The sequence below is a fragment of the Pygocentrus nattereri genome, chromosome 13, assembly GCF_015220715.1.
Source record: "Pygocentrus nattereri isolate fPygNat1 chromosome 13, fPygNat1.pri, whole genome shotgun sequence".
Classification (NCBI taxonomy): domain Eukaryota; kingdom Metazoa; phylum Chordata; class Actinopteri; order Characiformes; family Serrasalmidae; genus Pygocentrus; species Pygocentrus nattereri.
The window spans coordinates 18,055,619-18,076,936 of record NC_051223.1 but is presented as its reverse complement, the minus strand read 5'-3'; the positions used below and the strand labels follow the sequence as shown (position 1 = coordinate 18,076,936).

The 21,318-nt window shown below is 39.9% G+C and overlaps 2 protein-coding genes and 1 long non-coding RNA gene across 4 annotated transcripts in view; 1 reads left to right on the top strand and 2 right to left on the bottom strand.

Annotated features, from left to right (window-relative positions):
* The first annotated feature begins 1,156 nt into the window (after window positions 1-1,156).
* Window positions 1,157-4,898, top strand: LOC108443186. Its single transcript, XR_001859115.2, has 4 exons — window positions 1,157-1,241; window positions 1,703-1,797; window positions 3,686-3,821; window positions 4,301-4,898. It is a non-coding gene; the product is annotated as an uncharacterized LOC108443186 (long non-coding RNA).
* A 411-nt stretch (window positions 4,899-5,309) lies between these two features.
* On the bottom strand, window positions 5,310-10,025 carry wfikkn2b (WAP, follistatin/kazal, immunoglobulin, kunitz and netrin domain containing 2b). Its single transcript, XM_017723666.2, has 2 exons — window positions 9,507-10,025; window positions 5,310-7,819 (listed from the first exon to the last, which is right to left on the bottom strand). The coding sequence occupies exons 1-2, from the start codon at window positions 9,693-9,695 to the stop codon at window positions 6,326-6,328; spliced, it is 1,683 nt and encodes a 560-aa protein (XP_017579155.1). The 5' UTR covers window positions 9,696-10,025; the 3' UTR covers window positions 5,310-6,325.
* Window positions 10,026-20,281: 10,256 nt separating this feature from the next.
* Window positions 20,282-21,318, bottom strand: part of abcc3 (ATP-binding cassette, sub-family C (CFTR/MRP), member 3) — a 63,060-nt gene continuing 62,023 nt past the window's right edge. For both annotated transcript variants that reach the window (XM_017723671.2, XM_017723672.2), the window contains exon 31: window positions 20,282-20,748. In XM_017723671.2, coding sequence (XP_017579160.1) covers window positions 20,640-20,748 — 109 coding nt within the window. In that variant the 3' untranslated portion in view covers window positions 20,282-20,639. The remainder of the gene's footprint in view (window positions 20,749-21,318) is intronic.

The following is a 21,318-nucleotide window of genomic DNA, read 5'->3' as shown; positions in this document are numbered from 1 at the left end:
TTTGTAAAGCCGACCATGACGGAGCGTCTGAAGGGGAAACTTGTGAACTCACTGGGTCTTGTGAACTCACCTAGTCCCAAATCGCATACTAGCTCACTAAATAGTGTGTCAAAACAGCACATATACCACTACAAGTGCTGTCATTAGTGTAGTATGTGAAGTACAGGAGTGTGTGGTTTGGGACGCAGCAATAGTTCTGCTAGTGAGCTGGTTAGCTTATGTTAATGTTATAAGTTTATAATTTATGTGGTGTGCACGACATAGGGAGTAGGAAGCCATTTCAAATTGAGCTTGTATTTTGCCCAGTTCTGTCCAAGCTGCTGTTATATTGTAGAGTAGGCACAGGCTAAGAATGATACTGTACATAAAGGAAAATGGCTCAGGTAGATAATCACAGCCTACAGCTTAATGTTTTCACTGATAAACACATAGAATAGCTTATCAAATGAGCAGAGTACAAAATACACATGTACCTATGACGGTCAATGCCTACACATATGTACTACAGACTGGGTAGTGCCGGCAAAAGAAATATTCTCTATGCATGTGTGACAGTGGCATGGGTGATGTAGATTGGGCAGAGAGAGAGAGAGAGATCAGGCAGAGAACTTGTAGAGAGTAGAATTACCACTCTGTAATGTCTTCCAGGTTTCTCAAATGCTAGAGGGCGCTCCCGAGCAACTCAAAATGCAGGGGTTGAGATGGAACATTTAAGATTAAGATTAAGTGATACTTTATTAATCCCACAAACGGGGAAATTCCACCTCTGCATTTAACCCATCCGCGAAGTGAAACACCACATACACACTAGTGAATAGACACATACACTAGGGGGCAGTGAGCAGCCCTATCCACAGCACCCAGGGAGCAATTGGGGGTTAGGTGTCTTGCTCAAGGACACCTCCGTCATGTGCCGTCGGCCCTGGGGATTGAACTGGCAACCTTCTGGTCACAGGGCCAGTTCCCTAACCTCCAGCCCACGACTGCCCCAATTGGCACAAAATCAAAGTTTATAAATGCTTAAACATATTTTAATATAAAACAATACATTCATTACCTGAACACAGAAACCACAAAGCATTTTAACACGCTGTTATATTTTTAAACTTTTGAAGTTATAGACCTTCACTGCATCAGGATGAACAGCCAATGAGCTGCTGCGCTCGCCAACCAATCAGCACTAAGTAGCAGTAGTGCTAGCGTCCTGCTGCCTTTGCTGTTGAGAAAAAGGAAACATACAGGTTAGTTTGCTTTGCTTTTTTGTGAAAAAACATCCTTATACTTTCTAAAATTAAATGAAGGTCCTGGGCAAGTGATTAGAAACTTGTTTTCAGCCATTTAGCTCCATTCCTCCCATTCAGGGACTCACTCGCGGGCGCCCTCTGGCATTTTGCAGTCATGTTTTTTGGTATGCCCAGGCTGCTCTGGATCGGGTAGCCACAGAGCCGGTTTATGAGGAGCCTCGCCACTTCCTATTCCCCCGTTATATCAAAAACAGGACAGCTAACCAGCAGAGGGCGCTTGCTAGTGAGTCCTCGATGAATGGGAGAAAATGGACCTCAGTGGCTAAAAACGAAAAGTTAAAATATTTAATCACTCACCCAGAACCTTTCTTTAATTTTACAAAAGAGTAGAAGGATGTTTTTCACTAAAAGAAAAAAAAACAAAGAAATCTTACCTCTATATTTCCTTTTTTCTACAGCAAACGGGTTTGGGGCAGCAGGAGGCGGGGTTTACTGCTAGACCGTGATGATTGATTGGCTGTTCGCCCCCACTGACGTCATGGATATCGATGAGGTGCAGTTTTAAACTCCTATAGCTCGAGTTTAAAAGCTCTTAAAAATGTAACAGCGGGTTTTTTTTTGTTGTTTTATGCTGTACTGTGTTCAAGAAGTGATTGCATTTCTCCTCTAAACTTACCTCAGCCCAGTGTCAGTGAGCCGGAATCACTGGTGGTTTACCCTTCTCTAACGTTAGCCTCTGACCGCTCCACGCACAAAAGTACAGGTCTATCCGCTCAGGTTTGAGTCTTTATACTCTAAACTTGCATCAGTGAGACTGAATGAAGCTGCGTGGTTGTGCGTACAGCTGTTTCTCTCTAGGCTGTCGGTGGAGGATCGGTCGGAAGAAGCAGTAAGTTTTAGGGTTTCTGAATGGAGCATGTATGTCGGCTCAGGCGCTTCTGCTGGCCGCCACATCCTCTCATTAGCATATTTTAGCATATTGGACTGTGATAGGTTACAGCTAATATATGACGTACAAAATAAGGTGCTGCGTAGCTCCAGCTCGAATCAAACGTTTTGATTGGCTATGAAAGCCTTTTCAATGGATAAATGTGAATTCTGCGCTTTAATAACACATTTGATACAGATATCAACCTGCATAATCATACAAAGCCAACCAAGAGGTGTCAGAAACACATTTTGAGCGCAGGGAGTTTTTAACTATTAGTGGAAAACAATACATTTTATTATTAAAAAAATACATCTGTAGTTAAAAACACACAATAATGAACAGATTTCATAATAGTAGAGGTTTCATTTAATTAACAACCCAATTTATAGCCATTTATCAGCCGTGTGAGATGGCTGTGATGCCAGTGGTCATGTTCCAAAAGAATAGACAGTTTCATATCACTAATTTAGTTGCATCACTCAAAAAGACTACAGGTCATTCCGCACTTAGGGCCTGTCTGGGCACGTCAGGATTTCCATGAAAAAACTCAAGCAGAAACTACTATTAAATGTTTGCAATCATGCAAAATTTTAGATCTATGCCTAAATTTTATTTATGTCAGATTGGGCAGTATTTCGTCTCTGAAAGTCAGTGTTTCTGTTTGTTTTATGTAGCATTTGCAACTATTTGAAGCTGCACCAAAAGTTTAGTTGTAATATCTGTTTTTTTTTATTTCACCTCTTATTATTAATTGTACCATATCTGTAGTTGTTAACAATGACATATAAAAAATGAGACCCTTTTGTGAAAATGCTTGCTCAGTAGGCCCTCAAATGCACTGTAAGATAGAAGCTGTTTTGAAATCATGGTGCAACTTTACATAATTCATTCACAGACATGGTAAAAATTTAGGATTGTTCCATGAAACCATTCTCCAAAAACTGACTGAAAGCTGAAATATGAAATAAATTAAATGTATTGATACATATTTCAACTCAGTTCAATCATTCTTTAAACAGATCAAATCAACATTCATGAGGCAATTTAGACCCTAAAACAAAAAAAAAAAAAATAAATAAAAAAATGAATGTCACACAACTTTGGAATTTCGCATAGTTGCATGAAGTTTTTGCTAGAATTTTCTTCTGGGAAATCCGTGCTGTAACTGAACTTGCTGTAGGTGAATTACTATGGAACAACTCCCATGTGTTTGAGATTCTTTCTGAAAGGCTAGATTTTTCTCACGTTCTCAGTGCAAGATCAAGCTCTCTTTTTTGCTCACCTGGGATGCACTGTATTCCAGCATATTTCAATACTACACAGGGACTCTTTCTTTTTGATTGATGCCATTTTTATTTTCTCTCTCTCTCTCTCTCTCTCTCTCTCTCTCTCTCTCTCTCTCTCTCTCTCTCTCTCTCTCTCTCTCTCTCTCTCTCTCTCTCTCTCTCTCTCTCTCTCTCTCTCTCTCTCTCTCTCTCTCTCTCTCTCTCTCTCTCTCGCACACATCTAGAACCCTGGCCTTATCATTCCAGGCAAGAGAGGCGTCCCTGCTCCAGACTCCCTGCATCTCCCTGCGTCTGTGTGGCCTAGATGGGAGGAACAGAAACTGCTGAACAGGAACTGCCAAGCTAAATCCATAGAACAAGGTTTACATAACCTTACTTGCACTCGGCAGATCATAAGAGGGGTACTTGAGGCTCCCATAAAGCAGAGTTGGAACAGCACACAAACGGCAATAAATTTTCTTTTATGATGCCAGGAGGATTTGTTGGTATAATGAACCATTGCAGCTTAACGATATTTAGGATGGGAGAACTTAGAATAGAATAAAGAAGCCAACATGTTTACTTTCGTTGGATGGAGGTATTCCCTGATCCCTCTTTATTCCATTATGGCCCAGGATAGACATGAGCAAATGTCAAAAGTTCTTTTTGCCAGGCAGCTAGAAGGAATCTGAGTGAGACTGTTTGGGTCTTCATTCTAAAATACTGAGTGGCGTAACATGTAATAGACAAAAGCATTATTTCCGAGTACTTTTCCTTTGTTCGGCCTACTAAGAATTGGATTAAAGAATGAAGGTCTTGCTTTGCCATGTTTTTTCTTTCTGCCACTCCCTGCCTCTAAGGTCACGGATTTGCTTTCCACCACCTGCAGTAGCCGTCTTTTGAAGCCCACCCTGGAAAACTATACAGAAAGCAGCTGGTGGGACGTTCGATCTCCGGCTGTGGAAGTCCCAAATGTTCAAACCTCATATCCAAACATGCTTCATCTTCCAGCTCCCCCTCCTCAGTGCTCCTCTACCCAACCCTGCATGACCCTCCTTTTGGGGTGTGTGTGTGAGGTGGTCTGCTGGAATAAAGTAAGGGGCCCCACTTTGGCCTTGGACCATTCTCAGGAGAAAAGTTTCAGACTCTGTCAATCTTTATTCTTAGGCTTTGCCAGCAGTAGTGAGGAAAGGGTCAGGGTGCAATCTTCATTATATGTTCTTGAGGGGAAAAGGGGTCATTAGAAGCTGTTATTTTATAGTCTAGACTGGATACATTTATATTAATATATGAATATAAAAATGTGGTCTACACTATACATCTGTTTGTGCAATGTAGACTCATATAAAGACCATTGTCTAATGCATTGATCAGAAAGTACTGATTCTACTGCATCAATTTTGAAATGAATCAATCAAATGTACTAATTTTCACACCAAATTAAAATTCTTCAATTTACCTAAAATATAAATATTCATTATGTGTTGAATTTCCTGTCTACATTGTAAAATTTGGTCTTTCATTTTTTATAAAAGTAAATATTCTGGCTGCCTTAAATTTTTGATTTCACTGAATTTAATAATTATCTAAATAATTGATTATTGCTCTGTTAACTATGACTAACTACTATTTGATGTTCCACAAGGCAGCCAGATATTTACATTTTTAACCAAAAATCTTTCGCAGCAAAAAATTCTGAATCTTATCAAAATAAATGCATGAAATTTGTGGTTAAATTAGAGATTTTCTGAGATTTGCATTTCCTGAAGAAACATAGTCAAATACCATTTACACATCCATAAGAAACTGCAGTGATAGTCCAAAATACTGAAAAAATAAAAGTATGCTAAAAGATAAGAGATACAGTAGTGACTCAAAGTTTTTCAACTTTTATTTTGTCAGTGACACCACGTGTAATCTTCACAAATATGCAACATGATTATAAAAAAGAAAATATGCAAATACTTTCAGGAAATGATAACGTTAGTGTCTTATATCAGGGAACTAAACTCATTAAAATAAATAGAGGAAAAATGTTTTTATCAAGATTGTCTCTGCTTTCCTACCTGTACATTCAAATATTACCTTGACAGAAATGTGCCACATATAGGATAAAGATATATATGGTTTAAAAAACAGCAACAGACGTCACACCAAATATAATACAACTTCTCCAAGTGCACACCAACCTAACTCTACAGTATATTACAACAGTTTTACTGTGACATATCATTAAAACCTAAAAAAAAAGTTTTCATGAAAGATGAAACAGAGTAGTAGATGAGAAGTAATTCACTGGATTCCTCAGATGACTCTGAGCTTGCGAAAGCATGAACAAACTATATTTCCAGTAAGAGCAACCGTGAATTTATAGGGCAGGCATGGGGTTCCTTTTGAAGCAGGGGGAGAGAGAGCGCTGGGATTTGGCCTACCAGATGGATTTGATTAATGCTTCCTATGTCCACAAATGTGTTCTTTCGCTTTAACCTGAGAGATACTTTAGCATGTTTCCTATGTAAACTTCAAAAGTTGATGTTGTCCAACCGGTGGACATTTCCTAACAAGCTGCAGAAACAGAGCTGAGTCTGTCAAAGCAAACATCTTAACTGGACTGGAATTCATAGATGTTACAAGGGTACTGTATATAAGAAACAAACAGAACATTCAAGCAATAGCTTTTTGCGAACATACAGGCAGAGAAAAGTAGAAGCAGGAAAAGTACAGGTAGGCAGAAAACCAAGAACAAGAGAAAGGGAACCTGGAAGTGTCAGTTCTCCCTTCTGTCTTTACCCTACATACTTCTTACATTGATACACAACATTGGACATCTTTTCAATAGGAGTTTTCAACGGCAGAGCAGTCAGTTATGAGCTAAGGGCGGTGCCCTATTGGATGAACTCTTTCAGAATGTCACACGTGTTCTTGTTGATGACCTCACGCAGTCTACGGACCCGCCGGACGCTGAACGGGCTCACAAAGCTGTCCGGCTGCAGGACAGCCATGCCATTGTGCACATCACCCATGACTATGATTTGGCTGTCCGAGATGGTGACGTTGGGACACGGGCAGCTCCAGTCCATGTTCTGCAGCGTCACCTCCAGAGGTTCCTTCTGGAAGAACTTCAGCCCCATCTTCTCATCCTTCAGGATCTCCTCCACAGTGATCTGGGCACGGCCTGTGTCGTCATCCTCCGTCAGCTCCGTCACACGACCCAGGATCACAAAGTCACTCTTGCAGAAGCTGGCTACCATCTTATGCCGTGGCTTACATGGCTTGCAGTGGTGGTTCCTGGGGATCGGGCATGAGTCCTCGCATGCTTCCCTGGTCTCAAAGTTGTTCTCGTTTCCTCCACAGCCCCCATAGACAAAGGGCTGGCACTGACCCTGGGAAGTGCTGTAGGCCCAGCGTGGCTCATATGCCTTGCAGGGACCCTGCAGGCTGGGAAGGTTGCAGGGGACCGCTAGCTCGCCCTGACAGGACAGCATGCACAACTCAAAGGTGTCAAAGTGGTTTCGGTTCCCATCACAGTTGCCATAGGTGAAGGTGAAGCAACTGTTCCTTTTGCTGTCGTAGTACCAGCTTTGCTTCTCTCCGCCACAATCCCCACTGTCAGGTACCTTCAGGCACTCCTCGGCAGGGAAACGGGTGGAGTTCTTTGTCTCCACTTTCTCAACCTCTTCTTTCTGCAGCACAGAGAGGGGGAAATGGGCTTGGATTGAACCGCCTGAGTTCGTAGCAGTGCAAGTGTAGACACCTGCATCTTCCAGCTGGGCACTGTAGATCACCAGCTGTCCAATGTTGGTGACAACCACATTGCCCAGCACATGATTGGGTTTCATAATGATGTTCTCTTTTCCCTCCAGTTGCTTCTCCCAGGTTGTCTCAGGCTTCGGCCAGCCATTCACTTCACAGAGGAAGCTGGCAGTCTCGCCGACGTACACCGACTGTTGCGTCGGACTTCCTGCAATGACTGGGGCTTGCACATCCAGAGGAGTGGTGTGCAGCAGGGTGGTTGTCGGTAAGGCAGTGGTCCCTGGAGGCAGAGGGCTAGTGTTTGTAGGATGGGACCTGCAGGTCACTACTGAAAGGGAAATACCCTTGGTGCAAGCTTCTGCATCCATGTAGCACTTGTTGTAGTAGGTCATACCATCAGAAGCACAGGTGAAGTGGGGCTCCCTCTCACAGCGATCCCGGCACTTGCACATTGGCTTCCCGTTCCAGATGTGGCATTCTGAGCCTTGCTGAGTGCACACAAACTTGTCGCAGGTCACCTCCTTGGCCACCGGACCCTTTTTCCCTGATGTGTCTATGTAGCGGGCTGCCACACAGCTCCGGCTCCCACAGACGTTTGAGCAGCATTTTTCAAATGTTTCACATTCCTAAACAGCAAAAGAGAGAACAATGCAAACATTCTGCTCAATTGCTTCATTCACTTTCCCATTCACCTCGTCCACCTTCTAGTGGTTACTGGAGAAGAGTACCACAAATATACGCTGAGATATTAGATATAATAGAACTGAAATATTAGTTGAGGCTACTCACCATCACTACAGCTAGGAATTAATATGCACAGAATGTGTCTTTTCACTTTATCCAACTTGCCATGCATTTGATCCACTTTTCCATTCCTATTTTCTATTCCCATATCCACCTTCCCATTTATGCTCACTTCAAACCTTCATTCAGGTTCCCTTTCTTCTCAACCAGTTTCTCATTTACACTCCATCCCTTCACCAGTTTTCCCATTTACTTCATTCCTTATTTCATATTCCCATTGACATCATACACCTTCCCATTCACACTCACTTCATTCCTTCATTTATCTTCCTATTAACTTAATCTCTTCATCCACATTCCATTTACTTAATTAATTTCCCATTTACTCAATATCTTAATCCATTTTTCCATTCACATGATCCACTTTCCTATACACACTCCCTTCATCCCTTCATTTATTTTTCTATTAGCATTATTCACTTTCTTTTATAAACTCACTTCATCCCTTTACCCATTTATCATCCACCTTCACAGTGACAAATACTTCACCCCTTCATCCACACATCACATTCACACTCACTTTATCCTGTCCTCACTTGTATGAATGAAGGAATGAAGTGGGTGGGAATGATGAAGTGATCCACCTTCACATTCACACCCACTTAATTTCCATTTACTACATCCACCTTCCCATTCATACTCACTTCATCCCTTCCTCCATTTTGTAATTTACTTCATTCTTTCATCCATTTTCCCATTCACTTAACCGGCCTTCCCATTCATACTCTCTTGATAACTTCATTCGTTTTCGTGCTCATTTCATCCCTTCATCCATTTTCCCATTCTCTTCATCCACCTTCCCATTAACACTCCTTTCACTAATGTTACTATTTACTTCATCTATCTTCCTTTTCTCGCTCCATCCATTCCTCCATTTTCCGATTCACTTCATCGATGTTGCCATTCACACTCATTTTATCCTTTCATCCACCATCCCATTCACTTATCTCATTCCTTCACCCGTCTTCCCTTACACACTCAAGTCATCCCTTCACCCATTTTGCCACTCATTTCATCTCTTCATCCATTTTCTCATTCTCTTCATCCACCTTCCCATTCATGTTCATTTAATCCTTTAATTAATTTTACCATTCTCTTCCCCTCTCTTCTTTTTCACACTTCCACTCCTCAATTTCCCATTACCTTCATCCATCTTCCCATTCGCTTCATCCCTTCATTCATTTTACCATTCACTACACCTTTTTTCTTTTTCACACTCGCTCAATCCCTTCCTCCATTATCTCACTGACTTCATCTATCTTCTCTTGCACACTCATGTCATCCCTTCACCCACTTTCTCATTCACTTCATCCCTTCATCCCTTTTGGACTCTGTTCCTCCCTTTCAACATTCATTTAATACCTTTATCCAGTTTTCCATTCATTATACCTACATTGCACTTTCAGTTCACTCATATTTTGTTCATTTTAACTCCAAGTTACACGGAGAAGACTGCGTAAACAGTGCGTGCACGCGAGCTGACCACAGCGCTAGGTCAGAAATTCTCACCTGATCAGACTGACACTCCCGGGTGCAGGTGCTCATGGCGTCCACCCACAGGTTGGGGTTCACGTCGTTGGGGCAGAGCCCTGAGTGAGCGTGCGCTGCGCCATGCAGAGCCATGCCTTTTACGCAGCTGTGCACGTGGAGGATCACCAGCTGCCCGGCCAGAAGCCACATCCAGCGAGGCGAGAGCATCTTTTTTTGCGGAGTTCACGAGCGGCTCTCACTGAACAGCAGCTCTTTTCTGTGACTCAGAGAGTGCGCGCTGAGAAAGGACGCGCGTAATGCTGCGCCAAGTGTCTTTCGTTTTCTCCAAAACCGCGCTGCGCCCAAAGATGGACCAGTCCGTCCAGTACGAGTGTGTGGAGAAGTGAGGCAAGGTGCTGCTATTTATACCCTAGTACTTTAAAGCTGGCTACTCGTTCCTGACCACAGGACTCGCCCTTACGCGCACATGACAGTTATGGATTGCTGTGGAGTTCATGAGTGAGGTTTAAAAGCATCTGTCTCGAGGCTGGGCTGGTGCTGGACTACCTGCCCCGCTTGAGCACATCCTGCAGCCCGCCTTAACCCTTCGGCTGCCGGGGGGCCGGTGACTTACTCAGTGAATGGCACAGCTGGAGGTGGGAGCGACGGCACGCTGTCAAAAACTACTCAGGTTTCAAGCTCACTGTCGAACTCAAGCGACGAAGTTAAAACGCAGCATTAAATTAAAACACCAAACACATTCGCGAGACTCTTACACGCTCTTAAAACATGGTTTTAGTAAGGCAATGGATCTACTTAGAAGCACCTATATAGAACAATTTCATGCTACTTTGCATTGTGAAATGCTTTAGAGTGATGTGCTGTATATAGAACCTTTTTGAAAATGGTTCTGTATTGTACCAAATCTCATAGGTGTCCCGTTTTGCACTTCTAGCACAATTTTTTTGCTTATTTCATTTTCTCAGTAACAGCTTCTTCACAGATACACATCCTTTAAGACCCATAGAGTTGAGTTGCCTCTGTTCTGACAACACAAGCAGCTTCTTTGTTTGATTTGCTAACGTTCTTCTTTCTTTTCCCAGTAATGACTTCTTAACAGCTACACATCCTTTCAGACTCATAATGTTGAGTTTTCTTCTCACAGTGGAAGGATGGACAGAAACACCTGTGGATTTTTCAGATCTGAAGCCAGAGTGGAGCTTGGTTTCTTCCTATTTCTCAAAGACAGCTCTAAGTACTGTTTATCTGATGTGGTGATGGCCTATCAGGTCTTGCGCAGTTGTTAGGTGTCCCATTGAAAGATTGGGAGGATGGAAGAGCTTAAGTGGCAGTACACAGTGCACAAAAGTAAAAAGTGAACAAATTAAAGACTGAGAGATTTGATGTTAAACTCTGTGTTGGAGGTTTTTTTAGTGGCTTTAATGTTTATGGTCATTTTCAGTTATTTGCAAGTTACCTGTAAAATGAATATCTTGTTCTAAATGGCTATTGGAATGACTGGAAATCAAATAAACGAAAGGGATGGTCTCTGACTTCAGAATAAATAAATAAATAAATAAATAAATAAATAAATAATCAAATTTGGATGAAAACAAATGAAAAGTCAGTATGTTTCAAAGTCATCGTCTTTTAAAGACAGCAGGCAACTCATCTGTCAGCAGCTGAGCAGCAGTTGTTCAGTCTCCATTGACTTATATATGTTCCATCATCTCAGTTTCTGTGCTCACAGAAAGCTGCACGTTCTCGGCACATAAACAACGTTAATCACTTTCACAGGACTGTAGCCTCATTAACATCGGGGCGGTCGGTGTACAATCAGAGAAAGAACACCTTAACGAATTATGAAATACGCATTCTTGGAACTACTCAGTTCTTAAAGAAGCAATTCCTAATGAACTTCAGGAAAGCTTTGAACACCGGCGTGCTCTTGTGGAGTTTCACCTCATGTTACCCCTCCTCGCACAGTATAGGTTCACTTTTACAGTGCCTGTTTTTGTGCCATGGATTAACTTTCCAGTTAACGAATCGAGGAGGAGATTTATATAATTCTTGGAAACTCTTTGTCCTCGCATACCCTCTTGGAGAAAAACAACTCGCAGTCTACACATCTGTCAAGGGTGTCAAATGAGGACAAGGAAAGATTGTAGATTAAATCATAAGCTCATTATATCGCTTGTTTGTGAACAAAGTGTTTGACACTCTTGTTGATTCCAAATTTGGCTGACTAACAGGTTTAGAACAGACATTTATACCGATACAAGTCAGGAAGGAAGCAACTTAAATGAGAGCTGGACTGGAAGATCAGAGCGGCAAACAAACCGAGATTGGCCTTGTAATTTTCAAGTGCCTTATTACATGTATTATTTGTAATCACACCAATTAGATCAGACAGTAGCACCTTTTTTATTGGCAATTTTGGTGCAGCATAATAGTCAACTGGATTCTTAACTTACAGCTGCATCTCAAACAAAGAGAGAACCTGCATGTAAAGAAGGATCAGTAGAATACAAGGAACAACGTTTGCACATTTTAAAACATATCCAACTACTAAATGCATCCAAACGTCTTCAAGATGTGTCAAATTAAAGGTTTAGGACACAATCCAAGCAGCTTGTGAGCATTCCCCCCTTTTTCTGCAAGAATAGCCACCCAGCACTAAAAGCCCAGAGGCCTCCTCAGATCACTGAAGTAGCTGTTGTTAGCCCTCATGAAATTTCATCATTTTGCTTCTGCTATGAAACACATTAGTGCGCTAACAACATAACCTTGTCTCTCCTGAAAGGTTTCTGATGAAGTTAGATGTTTGCAGTCAACCGTCTGAAGCTGGAGAAGCTCCAAGATGAGGACAGCACAGCCTGAGGCAGGGATAAAACTCGTTAATGTCTCTGCATCTAACTGCTGGCACACCGAGAACATACTGAAGCATCAACCAACACATTTCAGTTCATGATTGATTACTTAAGGAGTAGCTTCGCACACTGCATTCTTTCATATCTCCTACTTTGGAGACAGATCACCTCAACTGCCCTTCACAGAGGCAACAGATCGTTTCTTGAATGAGTTGTTTCGTTTGGAACTGAAATGAATAAACTGTTGTCAACCCATTAGCTTATAGTGAAGACTGATGCAACCTGGGGCTATGTATGGGTAGATAAGAATCGGCCTATTATGTCCTGAAAGTCTTAAAAAGGTATTATAAACAAGCTTTAAATAGCAAGAGGGTTTTAAACAGTTCAAAGCCCTTTTCAAACAATTTATACCTTTCTGTTTCTTGTAAACAAAGTCTGTGTAATTGAATGTAATTTTAAACTTGGAAGTTTAGCATTAGGGCCACACCAACTCGTTTAGTGCCTAGCAGATAACAGGAAAAATGTCTCTTTAGTTCATGCAAAAGTTTCAAAGCTGTGCTGCAAATTGTTTCTTAGTTATGAATTTTTAAGGTTTACCCCCCCATCAGGTTCTAAATCACGACTAAATCTAATGCTCTAAATCAAATAATTCTCACAGCTTAGTTTACAGGATGTTGTGTCTTTGATTTTGAAGCATAAAATTTCATTTTCTGTCAATTTCTAAAATGATTGTTGTAAGAATTAAATGTCTACATGATGTGTTCTTACAACCAAGCATACAAATCAAAATGCCGTCTTTGCATATATTTGCATATATTGCATATATTTAAAGCTACACAATGATTTTTTTTTCCCAGCTCTCCAGTCATTTTACCTCTACTTTTTAAACTGATATGATCTGGCTTCTTCTGAAGAAAAACAAATGGGATCTATCAGTAATTTCAGACCAATCTCAAGTAGTCCCTGAGAATATTCAAAAGATCCTGAGAAAATAGTTTTTTAAGTAGCTAAACTTCTACTTAAACTCCAGTTCTTTACTCATTTCTGGATTTCATGACTATCATAGTACAGAGGCCGCTTTCATTGCCGTTGTCAGTGACATAATACTCAGTCTTGATGCCAAAAGGGTCTCTGTTGTCGTTCTTTAAGATCTGAATGCAGATTTTGACACTGTTGACCATAATACTTTATAACTCCATTTCCAAAAAAGTTGGGACACTATGCAAAATGTAAATAAAAACAAAATGCACTGATGTGCAAAAAATTAAACCCTATATTTAATTGAAAATAGTACATTGACAACATATAAAATGTTGAAACTGAGAAATGTTATTGTTTTTTGAAAAAGATGTGCCTATTTTGAATTTGATGCCAGCGACACATTCCAAAAAAGTTGGGATGGGGCAACAAAAGGCTGGTAAAGTTGTGTAATGCTGAAAAAACACCTGGTTCTTAATTGCCAAAAAGTCAGTAACATGATTGGGTATAAAAAGAGCATCTCAGAGTGGCTGTGTCTTTCAGAAGTTAAGATGGGGAGGGATCACCACTCTTTGAAAGACTGTGCAAGCAAATAGTACAACAATTCAAGAATAACCTTTTTAATGTAAAATAGCAATCTTCATCATCTATGGTACATAATGACATTAAAAGAAATCTATGAATGCACAAGGAACAAGGCCAAAAACCAGTATTTGCTAGCTGTGATCTTTGGGCACTCAGGTGGCACTGCATTAAAAACAGACATGATTCTGTTGTGGGAATCACTGCATGGGCTTGGGAACCAGTGTCTCTGAAAATGATTTTTTCTCCACAAATGCAAGCTAAAACTCTAAAATGCAAGGAAGAAACGACATTTAAACAGGATCCAGAAATGCTGCCATCTTCTCTGGGCCTGAACTCATTTAAAATGGACCAAGGGGAAGTGGAAAATTGTCCTGTGGTCCGATAAATCAATTGAAATTTGTCTTAATAATCATAGACACTATGTCCTCCAAACTAAAGACCACTCAACTTGTTATTAGTGCACAGTTCAAATGTTCATAATGGTATGGGGTGCATTAGTGCACATGGCATAGGTGACGTGCACATCTGTGAATGCATCATTATGAATGATATGCTGCTATCCAGATGACATCTTTTTCAGGGAAGCCCTTGTTTATTTCAGTATGACAATGTCAAACCACATTCTGCATGTATTACAACAGCATTGCTCCATATTAAAATAGTCTGAGTGGTAAACTGACCTGCCTGCTCTGTCATCCACTGATAACATTTGATGCATTATGAAATTAAAAATATGACAAATGAGCCCCTAAACTGTTGAGCAGCTGAAATCCTATATCAAACAAGAATGGGAAAACATTTCACTTTCAAAACTACAGCATTCGGTCTCCTCAGTTCACAAACACTTAGAGTGTTTGGGAACTGCAATTGTTGTAATTAATAGACTGCAAATACCTAGTTTAAATAAATAAATACTTGGTTTAGATTTTGTCAAACAGAAAGTTGTGGAGTTCCCCAGGGTTCCATTTTTGGTCCCATATACAGGCAAAACAAAATACTACCACTTAGACCCATAATCAGCAAACATGGGATTGATTCCATTGCTATGCAGATGACACAGCGTTATATATTTCAGGTTCATGTGACGTCTCACAACATTCTCCAACTATACAGAGAAAAAACTTGGCATGTTTTTGGATATTTTATTTTGAAATCCATATTAAAAATGTAACAAGAAATGCCTTTTAACATCTATTTGATGAATATTTTATCTATTTCATTTGTAACCATATTACATGCATTCAACCATATCTCACTTATGAGGGTGTAGAGAAGCTTATTCATGCTTTTACAACTAATAGTTTGGACTACTGTAATGCTCTTCTTTCTTTGGTCTCCCTAAGAAATCCATTAATACATTGATTTTGAATCATTGTCACACTTTGAAAGAGTCATTTGTCATATAATGCCCTTCTGAATTTATCTTCCATTCTTTTGAGAGAGAAATCTCCTAAGGAAAATATGTTTTGTTAAAAATCTAAAGGGATATTTTTTGACTCCTCCAAAATTCAGTCTTAGAAGTTGGTCGCATTTTCTGCTTCTCACAATCCCCATAATTCCAAACACTTTTCGGAGTCTGGGGTGGTCAGTCCAGTGCTCTGAAAGCACCAACAGCTTCTTTATGTGATTTCCAGATTTTCTTCTTTTTGTCTATTTCTTTTTCTCAGTAAGGGTTTCTTGACAGCTATACATCCTTTCAGACTCATGGTGTTGTTGTCGTCTTCTTACAGTGGAAGGATGGACAGAAATACCTGTGTTACCTAATTACCTAATAATTTTTTTCAGTTCTGAGGTAAGAGTGGAACTTGATTTTCTGTCTCTCAAAGATGAAAGCTTTAAGTGCTGTTTATCTGGTGGTGACAGATTTGGTGGTCTTGCATGGTTGTTGTATGGGGTACCTTTTTTCTCTACTTCTTTTAATAATTCCAGTTTTTTCATATATTTGTCTTTGACTTTCTCCCTTCCTTAAGCATCTTCCCAGAGATATCTCCTGAAAAAGCAATAACTGGGCACTTAATGGCCCTTCTGAGTCAAAATTAAATCAATGAAGGGTGGTTTCAGTGGTCTCTTCAAGAGAACAGCTTTGAAATTCTTCATTGTTGCATAAATTAAAGAACACATTTTTGCTCGATTTTTTCATGGAAATGACATGACCCGCTGGGCCCAAAACAGTTGGCAATCCTTCAAAGTACCTTTTTTGAGAAATGTGGCAGTTAACAATTTGAAAAACTGAGGGAGCAGCAACACACAATGAATGGTTTATTAAAACGGTAGTAAGAGGAGTTGATGAATGAATACTACGTTGATGTGTCTGTTCCTCAAGAAGAAATTCAAGTACATGTTTGTAAGAGAGTCAGCTTCAATCTGCACGTAGCCCGTACCCAGATTACACCATGATCCACATGAAAACACTGAAAGCAAGCAGCCGTTGTCTCAGTGTTGCTTTTTCTGAAAGAACCCTAAATGGCAGAATATTGACACCTACGCAGACATCCTGGGGGAGTTTTGTTGCACAGAGAACATGGCTGAGTTCCAGACTTCATTCAAAGCTGTTATGAAATGCTCTGACACTGCAAAGAGGAATTGCGCTCCAATAACAAACATCAGCTTTGTTCCATTCCATGGAGAAATCTTGCTTTGTCACCACTTCTCCATACCTTTCCCACTGTTTCTCTCCTACTGCCAGCTGCATGCAGTGATCAGGGAGGGAAGGAGGGCAAACCCATCCATATTTCATGTGGTTTGGCCCGAGGTGTGATGTTCAAGCACATCCTGTCAATTCTGGCTTATTCATCCTCTCTGGTCCATCATCTGTCAAAGGCATGGTGGGGCGGGACAGGAGTCTTTAATAAAGTAACACCAAGGCTAATTAAGGAAAAGAGAAAAAGGCAAACCACAGCCCCCCCCACCCCCCTTCAGAATCCAACACTCGACTGAGAGCATGAGGTGTCTTGTCTTTGGACCTACAGGGAATAACTCTATTCCATTAGGGCTTCTGTAAGACTGCCAATGTTTGGTACTCACTAGGAAGCCACATGGCAATGGAGCTTAAACATTCTTCCAATTCATCATCCAGGGCTAGGAGAGCTGATTCATGACTAAGCTTGATTTGACGGGTAAAAATAGCAGGGAAGTTCTTGTCAGGAATTTTGTGGTCTGTGCCATTCAACTGAGCAATTTACTCGATGAAATGTTTGACACATGAAATGGATGTTTTCACCAAATGAATTTTTACAAACATGGTACACGGAACTCCCGTTATGGTAACATTGTGAAAGGATAGCAGCAACTTTGTCACGTATCTACCATTTCTCCATATTCCAGCAGAGTGTTTTTTATTCGGCAGTAACACATGTCACTTCTATGCTGTTATAGATTTGTCTTGTGGCAACAATCAGCAACAAAAGCTCAGCTATTATAGCATTATAAAGTAAAAGACCACTTTTCTGTCAAAATGGACATGAAGTGCAAGTTGCTCATAATCCACAGCCATAAAAAAAGGAAAATAAATGGGAAAAAAACAGGAGTTAAAAAAAAAAACTAAGGTACAGAGAAAATGAGATACCTAACAACTGTGCAAGACCGGACAGACCATTTAATCTGTCACCATCAAATATACTGTACTTAAAGCTTTCATCTTTAAGAGAGAGGAGAAGATCAAGCTCCACTCAAGCATCGGATCTGAAAAAGTCCACAGGTGTTTCTGTCCATCCTTCCACTGTGAGAAGACAACCCAACACAATGAGTCTGAAAGGATGTGTAGCTGTTAAGATGTCATTACTGAGAAAAGAAACAAGAACTTTAGCAAATCAAACAAAGAACCTGCTGGTGATGAACAATGGACTGACCACCCCAGAGTCCAGACCTCAACCTCACTGAATGTGTTAAGGATTACTGGATTGTGAGAAACAGATAATGCAACCAACTTCTAAGACTGAACTTCCCTAGGAATGGAAAAAATATCCCTTTGAAAAGCATTTTTCCCAAAAGGAACAGAAGTTGTAATAAAGGAGTGGACACACACACATACACACTTGGACCTAACGTCTAAGTCTTAGGTCTGTACTTAATGGCTCTTTTAACTGAAAAAAACGAGAGTGGTCTCTGACTTATGCACAATTCTATGAGAACAAATCCCAAAAATGCCTCTGAAAATCTTATCAAAGCTGAGTTTGTTTGTTAGTTGATAACAAACACACTTGATTGCTGATTGTCGCTGCAAGCCTAAGCTACCATTCACTTCGCCTTGGTTTCACTTTGCCCTGTATTTTACATTACGGCCTTTATTTTACACAGCAGGGGCTCAAAAGGTATTTGAGGCTAAGAATGCCGAGCAGCTAAGACAGCTGCATCCACTGCGATTGGAATGGCTCCCGTTGGGCTGCAACTCCCTCTCTGTGTTTTATCTGTCTCTATATGATCCATAGCTTCATACATCTCCCTTCCTTTGAACATTTCTTGGTTTTCAGGTCAAAGACAATGTTGACAGCTTTAAAATCCAAAAGAGGTTATTTTAAAGACATGGTCCCATCATAAATGCACTGAATGGCTACTGACTGGCCACTAAATCACTGGTAAAACATTAAAAGTTAGAGCCAGTGATCACACAGTGTGGTAAAGGATGAGAAATGAGTGCGAGACAGTGAGAAGCTGTCAGGTCTTCTGTTATTCACTCAATATGTTTAACCAGACGTCCTACTGTGGGATCTGTCCACAGATGAAATACAGCATTGTGTAAATGTTTGGGCGCAACTGATCAAAGTTGATTGTTGATTTTCAACTGAAAATAAGTGAACACATCATCTACAGAGAACACACTTCCACACAATTACTTATTTACTGAATTTAACATACTGGAAAAATAAAACATCAAATATGGCCTGTATAAAAGTAATGGCACAATTTAAATTTTGTTTTATTTTTTTCCGAACTGTTAAACTCAGAAAATACATCGAAATTGTGCACCAACATACAGAAAATGCCATAGTTAAGTGTTTCATCTCCAAAAGCAACAAAAATGATGTTCAAACCATTGCATCATCTTCTTAAAAAAATATTTTTGTTTGGAACTGAATACACGCACCACGTGTATATGCAGTTCTATACGTTAACACACTACATGCTTGTTTCGTGTTGTGTTCCTGGATCAACTACACCTCTGCTGATTACTCATACTATAAAGTTTTCTCAGTCTTATGACCTTGAACAATGAAAGTGTTCTTACACATACATTTAATTCAAGCAGTTATGAATGGAATGGCTGTAAACATGTAGCTCTGCCAAGCTGTTTAACGAAGAAGAAATATAGATCATGTGGAATGCTATTGCTTTATTTAAAGAGGCCATTTCATGGAAAACTGAATTTTCCATGTATTTTTGAAATAAAACAGTCTGATGCAGTATGTAGCTGCCTGCACAGTCCACATATGGAAACTGTTTGGACTTCACAGTTTTGAACTGACAGTGCAATGTCATGAAAACCAACACATACCAACTATTCAACCTACAGCAGTTTAGCTTTGCCCATTCACACTGAAGTTATAAGGAGTGTTTCAGCCCAGATTACTTTTTAAACCAGTCACAATACAGGGCAGCCAATCAGAATATAGCTCATTTAAATATATCCATCTTAAAGACACAATAATAAAAACAGCCTGTTTAAAATGGTCAAGTAAAAAATGAATGACGACTCTTTATGGTACATAAAATCACACAAATGTGTAGGAGAAAAAAATTAAGATATGGTCCCTTTAAATAATTACTATTATTATTGTTACAATACTACTACTACAAATAATAGCAATAATAAACTATTATTATTATTATTATTAATGAACTATTTAATTTGACATATTAAATGTTTCTATTTTTTACAGTCATTTGTCTTTTATCATAGCTTATTAAGTAAAAGAGAATCACTGACATTAAGTGATGGAGGCCTCAGTTTCATTAAAAATTATATTTGTAGTGCTGAACTTTGATTAAAACACCATTTTTTTTCCATTGTGTAAAACATAGAAGACTCTCCAGGGGGCTGCTTACGATAGGTAGGGGGCAGTATGCCCCTTTTCAAGGTTTTCTGTTTTTTGCGCTATAAAAACAAAACTGCATCATCATCATCATGTAAATGCTAAACCCATGTACAGACCTGATTTAGTGTGACAGTAAATGGATGCTGTTACTAAGGGGAGCATTTCCCCCATTTTCATTTCTATGGTCCCTTTCACACACTCACACACAGACAGTAACTAACAGGGATCTATTGAAGAATCTCAAAAACGGAAGCGCCACAACAGTTGACTAAAGAAGACGACCGACACCCAAAACATGTCTTTTTGAATATGATTGTCAAACAAAGAATTTTGGTCACAAAGACAATTCTGGAACTTATTTGCAGTTCCCTTATTTGCAGCATGAAACAGTAAAAAACAACATAATTACAATCTTGTGACAAAATTTAAGTCTTTACAAATGTGGCTTACAAAATGGGATCAGTCATTTATTTCAACAGTAATCTTCCCTATAGAACAGCTTTGAAAAGTGACTTAAATAATACAGTACAAAAATAGACAGGTTCATTGTGAAGTAACAGTGGCACTGCACTTATAGAAAAAACAATAATGCAAAAAACATTGACAGGCCCTGTATACAGCTGGCAGCTGAGTAAAAAACAAAGATACATTCACTGGCTCTATATCTCTTAATGAAGGCACTGTTGAGTTTATACAGTGTCGGAGGCTCACGCCAACCCTGCGTCTTTAGCCATACCATAGAATATTCCTTTCTGCGTGATAAGGTTCACTGGTGTGTCGAATTCTGCTACCTGTCCCTTGTCCAACACAAGAACTCTGTGAACAAGAAGAGAGCAGGTGATTAAAAATGTGAATGAAATGATCATGTTTACAAACAAACTGAAACAAAATGCAAGCCTATGTACACCAGTATGTTATGATTAAATAACAGTCGTGATTAAAGGTGAGAGAGAAGTACCCTGTGCTTTACCTTAATATACCATTTTCATTTAAATATTTCCAAACATGTGAATAAGCAAGAGTTATCCCAAGTCAAGATACAGGGGTACCTATTTAATCTAACTCTGTAATTTGTAACTGTGCAGGAATATGTTTCCACATCTCCAAAGTTCAGTCTTAGAAGTTGGTTGCATTTTCTGCTTCTCAAGATCCAAATAATCCCAAACACATTCAATGATGTTGAGCTCTGGACTCTGGGGTGGTTATACCAGCAGCTTCTTTGTGTGATTTACAATTTTTCTTCCTTTTTGTCTATTTCCTTTTCTCAGTAATGGCTTTCTGACAGCTACAGTGCTGTGAAGAAGTATTTGCCCCCTTCCAATTTCTTCTTTTTTGCACATTTGTCACACTTGAGTGTTTGAACCTGTAAGAACCTGTCTGGCAATG

Bases quoted from the DNA above. Each gene is read 5' to 3' on its own strand.
- wfikkn2b (XM_017723666.2), bottom strand. From the start codon at position 9,695: ATGCTCTCGCCTCGCTGGATGTGGCTTCTGGCCGGGCAGCTGGTGATC. The intron at 7,820-9,506 runs GTGAGAATTTCT...TTTGCTGTTTAG, and splicing joins GGGAGTGTCAGTCTGATCAG to GAATGTGAAACATTTGAAAA.